At 42.2% G+C, this 9,384-nt stretch overlaps 1 protein-coding gene across 2 annotated transcripts in view; it reads right to left on the bottom strand.

Annotated features, from left to right (window-relative positions):
* plg (plasminogen) overlaps positions 1–9,384 on the bottom strand; it is a 39,877-nt gene that overhangs the window by 1,472 nt on the left and 29,021 nt on the right. For both annotated transcript variants that reach the window (XM_088324747.1, XM_088324746.1), the window contains exons 11-18: positions 6,740–6,927; positions 6,531–6,679; positions 6,314–6,407; positions 6,126–6,240; positions 3,824–3,898; positions 3,618–3,758; positions 2,062–2,168; positions 371–516 (exon numbers count right to left, since the gene is read on the bottom strand). In XM_088324747.1, coding sequence (XP_088180873.1) covers positions 371–516; positions 2,062–2,168; positions 3,618–3,758; positions 3,824–3,898; positions 6,126–6,240; positions 6,314–6,407; positions 6,531–6,679; positions 6,740–6,927 — 1,015 coding nt within the window. The remainder of the gene's footprint in view (positions 1–370; positions 517–2,061; positions 2,169–3,617; positions 3,759–3,823; positions 3,899–6,125; positions 6,241–6,313; positions 6,408–6,530; positions 6,680–6,739; positions 6,928–9,384) is intronic.

Here is a 9,384-nt window from a genome sequence, read left to right as displayed (position 1 = left end):
GGGTCAACAGTCCCGTTAAGGCAATGTATGTGCACTGAAAATAACTCGCTCATTTAGCAAATTATTTGCATGCGGGTAACTTTTTTTTCAATTAATTTAAGAAAGTTTAAATAAATCCCAGCATACACCGCGGACTACTTGGCGTTCGGGGGAAAATCTAGTCGGCGGCTGCTGCATTAGTTGCAAGACTTTGCGACTTAATATTGATCCATATATAAGGCGCACTGTATTATAAGGCGCATGGTCAGCTTTTGAAAAAAAATAAAGGCTTTTAGGTGCGCCTTACAGTGCGGAAAATACGGTAATCGTTGCAACCCTACTTTTAAGACTTTTCTAAAGGACTTTGAACAGTAAATAGATTTTAGCTTACCTGGCAACTGTCAGTACCACCGTCGATGTTACCGGCGCACATTTCATGATCCTTCACTCGCCCGTTGAGGTACGACGGACGGTTGCAGATCTTGTTCTCGATGACCGGGAAACCAGTTTCCTTCAGAACACCCTCGCCCCCAGTTCCTTGTAACCGCGGCAGCCATGAAACAAAACAAAAATCAGAAATGGATGAAAATTCAGGAGCAAATACCGTGAATTCCAGGGCTACGGAGCTCAAACTTAATTTTATGTTTTGCAACCGGAACCGTTTTTTAGCTCTGCTTTTTACGTCACTGGTTTTTGGACTGTCAGACCGTTCAAGATGGCGATTACAAAGACGCACGTGTATTTACTACTGCGCTTAAAGGAAACTTGAATGAAGACTGCGTTTCGTAAACTATGATCCCCTATACAGGGTGCACCAAAAACTATACACATTCAAGCATCTGATAACTAAATTATTTATTCTTTTTTTCTATAGACTTGACTTTGAAGTAAGGAAATTCATTCTAAAATGCTACTGGAAGTATGAAAATGCAGTAAAACCGGACCAAATTGCTTTCATTTGATATGGTGAGAAAATTGAAAATTTACAATCAGGTACTCTTGAAGCTTCTTTTTTGCTCCTTTTATGTATTACCAGCTCAGTGGGCTTGGGGGTCGGGCGCCTGCTCCGAGACTGGGAGGTTGCTGGTTCTTACAACTTACAACATTGGTACCCGTTGCTTCCCTTGGCATTAGGGGTTGGAATTCGAGGGTTTGGTCTCCTAATGTCTCCCAAAGAGCTGTTGCAACACATTAGTAGGGTTGAGGGAGGGGGCTGGGAATCCCCTCCTCTATCAATCTCCAAGAAAGAGTCAAAAATGTGACTCTAGCCACCTCCCGATAGGGGGATATGGCTCCGGTATGAATACAGGGCACCTGTATGATGCGGCAGGGGTAAACCAGCAAAAGCTGTCGGGCCCTGCTGTTGAACAGAAGAGTGTGTTGCGTCACCCTGACCCAAGGGACATGGCCGCTTTCTTCTGTCCCGTTTCATCTGGAGGGATGAAAGCATGACCAACCTGGGTCGTTTTTTGCTACTTTTTTTCTTTGTTTTTGTGTTTGTCTTGCTGCTCGTCACCCCTCTCGAGGGATATGACCAGGGTAGATAGATAGATATATCTGTATTACATGAATAATGTTGGCAAAATCGACTAATTTCTCCTCTAGAAGGGCTTCGTAGTTGTTTTCAGACATCACAGCGATGTTTTGCATTTAGAGCACATACATTGTGGAAAAGAGCAGCTCGCTGTTTTCCTCTGTGCCGCCACAACAACAACAAAAAAGTGTAACTCACACCTTATTTAAAGCCGTAGCAAAAAAGGAGCTACTTGTAGTCTGGAATTTACGGTAATGGATATGACCCTAAATTTCAACTTCCGGTGTTTACAAACATGGCTTCTTTGGACTGTTTTTCTGGAATTCTCCCTCTATAGATGGCTGGAAATTCTTGCAGTCTTTTCTAATTATATTAGCTTGACTGATGTCATTAACATTATAAAGACGATACCCGTAATTAACGTATGATGCAGACTTGTAAAGTCCGGGTCCCGTTGGAAGTAATTGTTTCAAAGACGCGGGGTGACAGAGGAAATCAGTCGTTTTAGTGTTTTTTCTTTCAGTAAATCTATGAGAGGACGCGTGTACCTTGAGTTTCTCCCCATCCAGTCACATAACATTCGGTTCCACTAGGAACCACGTAATCCTTCTGCGGCAAACAGGCAGGCAGGACTTTATCGTTAATCACCGCAGGCCTGAAATGGAAAAGTCACAAATTAGTAACGAGAATTCTGGCTCTTTTTAAAGAACCGGGTCTTTCTCCCCGAACAGCCTCTTCAGATTGTTTTGGTTTTAATGAGATCTCCCCGCTAATAATCGAACATGATGTGCCCAGTTAATACATATTAATAAAGAGTGAAATTTTAAGGAATTTAAACATTCAAATTGTAGTAGACAACAGAGATGACCACACTTATATTGACCAGTCACGATCGCCTTCATGAGAGAGAAACAGGGATAGGTAGAAAGAGAGATACAGAAAAGAAAGATATATATGAAGAGAGAGAGAGAAAGAGAAAGTGAGCAAGAACGTGAGAGAAAGATAAAAAGAGGAGTGAGCTAAAAGGCTAGATAAAAGAGAAAGGGGAGTGTGAGAAATTGAGACAGAAAAGACGAGAATGAGGCAGTGAGAGAGATATTGAAAGAGAATAAAAGAGACAGATAGAAAGAAAGATGAATCAGGTGAGATAAAGAGAGAGAAAGAAACATTCAAGGTAGAAATAGATGAAAAAAGAGAGAGCAAAAAATTGATAAAGAGAAAGAAGAAATTTAAAGGGGCGAGATAAAAATAAATAGAAAGAGTTTAAGAAAGTGAAAAACAGAGAAAAGATAAGCGCGAAAAAGTAAAGATCAAAAGAAGAAAAAAGTCAAAGGGAAAGAAAGAAAGGAAAGTGAGATGAAGAGGGAGAAGGAGAAAAAGACAGAAAAAGAGCGTGATAGAGAAAAAAAGATTGAGAGAGGGAAAGTAAGAAATTGAGAAAGTGGGAGAAAAACAAACATACAGGGAGGGAGAGCAAAAGTAAACAGAGAAAGAGAGAGAGACCGAAAGAAGAGAGCCAAAGAGAGGGTGAGAGAGAAAAAGAAAGACATAGAAAGTGAAATAAAGGGAGAGAAAGAAAGAGGGATTAAGAGAGATAAGCGAATGTGAGAAATAGAATACAGAAAGAAAGAAAGAGACCGTGAAAGTGAGAGAGAGGGAGAGAAATAGAGAAAGAAAAAGATAAGGGGAGTTAGAGAGATAAAATAGTGAGAACGTGAGAGAAAGATACAGAAAGAAATAGCGGGAAAATGAGAGACAGACACGGAGAGAGAAAGGAGAGAAATACAGTGGGGAGAGCAAGAGAAAGGGGGAGAGAAATAGAGAGAAAGCAAGATAGGGAGAGTGAGAGACATAAAAGAGTGAGAATGTGAGAGAAAGTTACAGAAAGAAAGAGCGTGAACGTGAGTGAGACAGATGTGGAGAGAAAAAAAGAGACAGAAGGGAAATATAGAGAGAGACAGCAAGAAGAAGAGGGAGAGAAACTAGAATGAATTTCTAAGGGGAGCCGGCTCTCGCGATTCACTTCAAAGAGCCGGCCCCTAAAGCCTTTTCGTTGCCGAAAGACCCATCCCTATCCCAATCCATTATGTCGCGCTAGTGTCACCTTTCCAATTTGAGCAACGCGATGTCGGCCCCGTTGGGTCCCAGCACCAACTTTTCCAGGCCCCTCTGCTGTGCCGAGGCCTCCAGACTTCTCTCCCTGTGCGAGCCCAGAATGACCATGTAGGCCGAAGGACGCCTGGACCTGCAAAACGCCAACGTTAGCGTCGACCCATTGCCGTCCGCGAGGAGACGGTGAAAATTTATGACCTCTCCAAACAGTGGGCGGCCGTCAGCACCCACTGGGGATGGATGAGGGTTCCCCCACAGAAGTGGATTCCTGAACTGGAAGAAGAAATAAGACGGGGAACCGGGTCACGCGTTTATTTTATGCCAAGAATCACCACCCATTGAAAACCCCTGGTATCTGTCCAACTGTTTTACTTTTGAGTTTCAAAGAAGGACCCCGACAGGTGTATGCCACGTCTTCTAGTCATAAAATAACTTACCGTAAATTCCGGACTATAAGCTATCTAGTGTTCCGTACATATCTTTGCTAGCCACAACTTCGGACAGAGGGAAATTTATGATAAGTACCGTAAATTCTGAACTATAAGCCGCTACTTTTTTCCCAAATGTTCAGCCCTGCGGCTTATTCAGTGAAGCAGCCAATTTATGTCATTTTTCTAACGGCCAGCAGCGGCGCTAGAGTACAAAAGGTAAAATTTAGACCGGTGGAATTGTGCGCCGAGGAAGACTGCAACCTCTGAGTTTACGCATACACTGTCTGTAAAAGAAAGGTACGTTCAGGAAGTTGAGGACGATCTACCGTGAATTTCACAATTACGGGATGCTTTCTTCTGACAGATGCGTTTGATACATTGCGAGCGTGATTCTACTAGCGTGTTGGGATGAAAGTTATATTATTATTATTAAAGCTTTGAAAACTCTCTCGGTGTACCGTCTTTCTTCGTAAATATGTGTAACCATGTATAATATGTGTTTGCAACTGTATATTTTTGTAATGAATTTATTTTAGAGATTTATTCTGTTATGTGTTCTACGAGCGAATCAAAAAGAAAGGGCGGAGCAAACGCGGGCTGATGGGAAGTGGGGTAAAGCTGAGTTACCGGTAGATCTGTCTGTTGTCGCAGCGGACAATAGTGGATATATATTTTTTCCACCCTTAACTTTGGAAATATACATTTTGTTTCCTTGGATTACTTTCAACAGGACCCGGACTTTACAAGTCTGCATCATACGTTAATTACAGGTATAATTTTCTGTTCATGATGCCGAATGTGGTTCTAAGATTGTCTACTATGTATTTAGTTACAATCGTGGAACTTATATAATATAATAACTTACAGCTTGGTCTGGTTTCATCTTGAAATTGTGTCACAAGTTTGAATGCGTGCGCATGCGGCTAGTACAGAGGTGCGGCTTGTGTAAGTACAAAAGTGGCAATTCGCTTAAATTGAGTGCGGCTTATAATCAGGTACGCTCTCTAATCCGGATTATACTGTATTCTTTCCAATGTATTTGTTCTGTATAGCTTTAGTCATGCGAAACACAAACCCATTGACTCAGGATTTGTACACCTTGTTCGTAGCCGAATTTAAGCACTTCCAACCAACCAACCATCTTACTGCTACACATACTTTGTGCTTTTTTTGCACTATATATGATGTGTAAGATTTTTGATGAGCGGGATGACGCTTTACACCAAAAAACCAACAGTGACCAGATAATGAAGATGCAGTATCTGATTTAGATCAGAAGGCTTCTCCTGCTACTGGTAACCACCGAAAGCAACACTATGGGTTTCATCTATTCAAACGTCTCCTTGGCTCTGTGCTAGTTTATTGTCTTACTATTTACACCCCAAGCACTTTTGTCTCAGCTTTTTGTTCTTCCAGTGTACCAAACTCTAGCCTGCCTTCTGGATTACTATTGTTGCCTTTGGCGTACAAGGTACTTTATGTGTACAGAACCCTTCCCCAGTTGGGGACCACGGTTTATTGTTCTAGTCTGTGTTTTTGCACCACCCCGACGGGCTCTTGACAATTTATTTTTAAACATTCAGTGAAGAAAAGAAGTATTTGAACACCCTGCTATTTTGCTACTGCTCTCACTTAGAAATCATAAAGGGGTCTGAAATTTCCATCATAGGTCCATGTATGTCCACTGTGAGAGATAAACTAAAAAGAAAAATCTAGAAATCTCAATGCATGATTTTTTTAACGATTCATTTGTGTGATACAGTTGCAAATAAGCATTTGAACACCTGAGAAAATGAATGTTAATATTTGGTACTGAAGCCTTTGTTTGCTATTACAGATGCCAAATGTGTACTGTAGTCTTTTACCAGGTTTGCACACACTGAATTAAAGTTTTTTTTGAACCACTAATTGACAAGATATTACACCCTGTTCCTTTAAGGCTTTAAAAAGGATTGATTGGTTACTTTGACGTGGCACCAGATGCTAAGAATATGTTCCCACTATTGTTAAAAAAAACCTTAATGTTTTCCTCTTGAGCATCAATGTCAGTCTACTCTACGAAGACTGACCTGGTCCTTAGGCTGATCTGCCAAGGCCACGAATGCGCTTTGGCCACACAGCCGCCCACAATGCGACCGTAGCAGCGCTTCGGCTTGGTGACTGGTGTCCCACAAGTCATGCTCGCTACAAAGAAGAAGTTACAGCACTGCCTGAAACAGAATGAACTCATGTTCTGAGTCTGTAAAGGTTTACTTACTGCAGTCAGGGATCTGACAGTAATCCCATTTCTTGGCGCGGTCTGTGGTGTAGCACCAGGGTCCGTTCACGTCGTTGTCGGGGTTTCTGCAGCTCTGAAAACCAGATAACATTTATTGGCGTTTGAACACAAAATGAGAAGTGTCGATTTAAGGTTGCTAAAGTCTGGTTTGTACCCACTGGAGGCCAAAATAGAACAGACTGAAGACTCAACTCACGTTGCCATCCAGGCCCTTATCAGGGTGTGTGTTGGGTGTGAAACTGTTATGTTGGTGGGGCGTCTGAGAACCCCAAGCTTGGCAAGTCACGCCCATAATGGTAATAGAAGTCGAGCCCCGGTAGGTAGCGCCATTTCCAACCTTGCAGTCTGGATTTGAACAAAGTCAATCACAAAAGTGAAGCGATCGATACTAATGAAGGAATATACCTTTTTTGGCAGGCTCCTCTGGGGATGGTTTTTCTGGTGTGGTGGGTTCGGTAGTGGGCGTACTTTCATCGGGACGGTTGGAACATTTTTCCAAATTGCAGAATTCCCAGCGGACCCTGGGGTCAGTTGTGTAGCACCATGGAGCTCTGTCTCCGTCAGGGTTCCTGCACAGGTTCCTCCTGAGATCCCTGTTAGACCATACAATGTCAGGAACAAATACAGAGGGCAATGTCTTTGGAGCTGATCAGAATTATCCATCCATCCTTTCATTGCCCTCTTTACCGGATGGATATAGTCATGGGGCAGGAGCCTTAACAGGAAAGCCAAGCCTCCATATCCCCAACCACTTCATCCAGCTCATCTGATGGAATTGAAAGACTAGCTGAGAGACATCGATTTTCCAGCATGTATTGGGTTGTTCTCAGGGACATTCTTGGAACACCTAACCATGGAAGCGCCCAGGAGGGATCTGAATCAGATGCCTGAGCCACCTCAACTGGCTCCTTCAGAAGAGGCACTACTGCAAGTTCCTCCTGGATAACCACACTTCTTACCGTATCTCTAAGAAAAAACCCTGGGATTTTGTTATTCCATTCAGCTCTAGGGTCGGGGCTTACAGACTTTCTAACTAAGCTGCTGGGTTTCTGGTTCCTGAGTTGTGGTCGGCGGAGCAGCAAAATACTGTCACTCCAACACGTCTGTGAGGTTTATGTTTTAGCGCAACGCAACTGGCAAATAATCTTGATTTTGTCTAGTTGTCTTCTGCAGGTAACATTGCAGAAGGCAAACAATTTCGGTGTATTGGAGTTTGAATTTAGAGCGGTTTCTTTAACTTTGATCTGCTTAAGTGTCCCAAACGGAAACAGGATAGCGAAAACTTAAATTCCCCCCACCCCTACATACCGTAAATTTCGGACTATAAGCCGCTGCTTTTCCCCAAAACTTTCAACCCTGCGGCTTATTCAGTGATGCAGCCAATTTATGTCATTTTTCTAACGGCCGCCAGCGGCGCACGAGTACAAAAGGTAAGATTTAGACCGGTGGAATATATGTGCCGAGGAATACTGCAACTTCACTGAAACTGGCCGCATACGAAAGGCAACTTTTTCGCAAGTCTGCCAGTGGATCCTGACAGCGTGGGGCAGCAGACAAAAATCCACCATAACCGACGGGTTCCGAAAAGCCGGTCTGCTGCGTGACAGTGAGGAGGGCACAGAATCAGGAGTGGATGGGAGCGTCAGGCGACATCTATACGACAAAGTTTCTTTCCGACACTGAGGAAGACGACTTTGATGGCTTCAGTTCTAAGGAGGAAGATGAGGACGGTTTACCGTGATTTCTACAAGTACGGTATGTTTTTTTAACAGACCTTTTTACTGTGTTGCGAGCGTGTTGCTAGCATTTACTGCCCGGATAAAAGATATATTATTATTATTAAAGCTTTGAAAGCTCTAGGTGTATCGTCTTTCTTTGTAAATATGTGTAACCATGTATAATATGTATTTGCAACTGTATATTTTTGTAATGTATTTATTTGTATTTATTTTGGACACTTTTTCTGATATGTTTTGGACGGGCGAATTAAAAAGAAGGGGCGTAACAAACGCGGGCTGACGGGAAGTGGGGACCGGTAAAGGTGAGTGTTTGTGGACACCGCGGACAATAGTGGATATATATTTTTCCCGCACTTACCTTTGGAAATATACACTTTTTTCTTTGGATTACTTTCAACGGGACCCGGACTCTGCAGGTCTGCATCAAACCTTAAGTACCGGTATCATTTGCCGTTCATTTTGCCGGCTGTGATTTTTGGACTGTGTACTTCAATGAAGGATATTCAGTTACCATCGCGAGACTTAAAGTCTGGTCTGGGTTAATTTTGTGTTAGTGTTATGTGGGCGCATGCGGCTTATATACAGGTGCAGCTTGTGTAAGTACAAAATCGGTTTTCCTCTTAAAATGTGATGGGTGCGGCTTATAATCAGGTGCGCTCTATAGTCTGGAATTTACGGTAGTTTGTGAGGGTAGTGAAGCCTACTATACAAGAAGTGTCTCAACCTTTAACTGCTTAGATATTTTTCTGGAAACTGAGGCACCTTGACAAAAAAGATGTTCAACTAACCTGACAAACTGCAACAAGATGACCTGCTAACCGTGCAAACTGCCACAGGATGTCTAACTTCTACATTCATAAAGGGATTTCAATAGACAGCATGACAACAGTGCGTATGTTGTGCAAAAATAGAAAAACCCAAAACTGTAGAACGTTTGATTTTACCCTGTGTCACTACGGCAACGTCTCAGAAAAAGTATAAAAAGCTTGATTCGATGTTACTTCTGTCAGATTATAGCCTTTGCATATACTGTATCACAATTGTGTCCAGAATATTCTGCAATTAAAACCTGAGAAAAAGTTGATCTCCAGCCTCTGATCTTACCCACATCATCACTCCAAATTCTATAAATAAACAATAGAAAAGAACAGGAAGACTACCATCCTTCAACAGTAGAAACATACATTGGAGATCAACAATATACAAACAATTGAATAATTATTTAAAAATGCCATCTTCACTGCTCAACAGTTAAAGGACATTTTGTTGTCTCCATACCATGCTACTACAACACATTTCAACACAAAAAGT

Source organism: Urocampus carinirostris, chromosome 20 (assembly GCF_059441175.1).
Source record: "Urocampus carinirostris isolate Australia breed hairy pipefish chromosome 20, RoL_Ucar_1.0, whole genome shotgun sequence".
NCBI classification, from domain to species: Eukaryota; Metazoa; Chordata; class Actinopteri; order Syngnathiformes; family Syngnathidae; genus Urocampus; species Urocampus carinirostris.
Note: the sequence above shows the minus strand (reverse complement) of the source record. Positions and strands in the feature narration are given on the sequence as shown.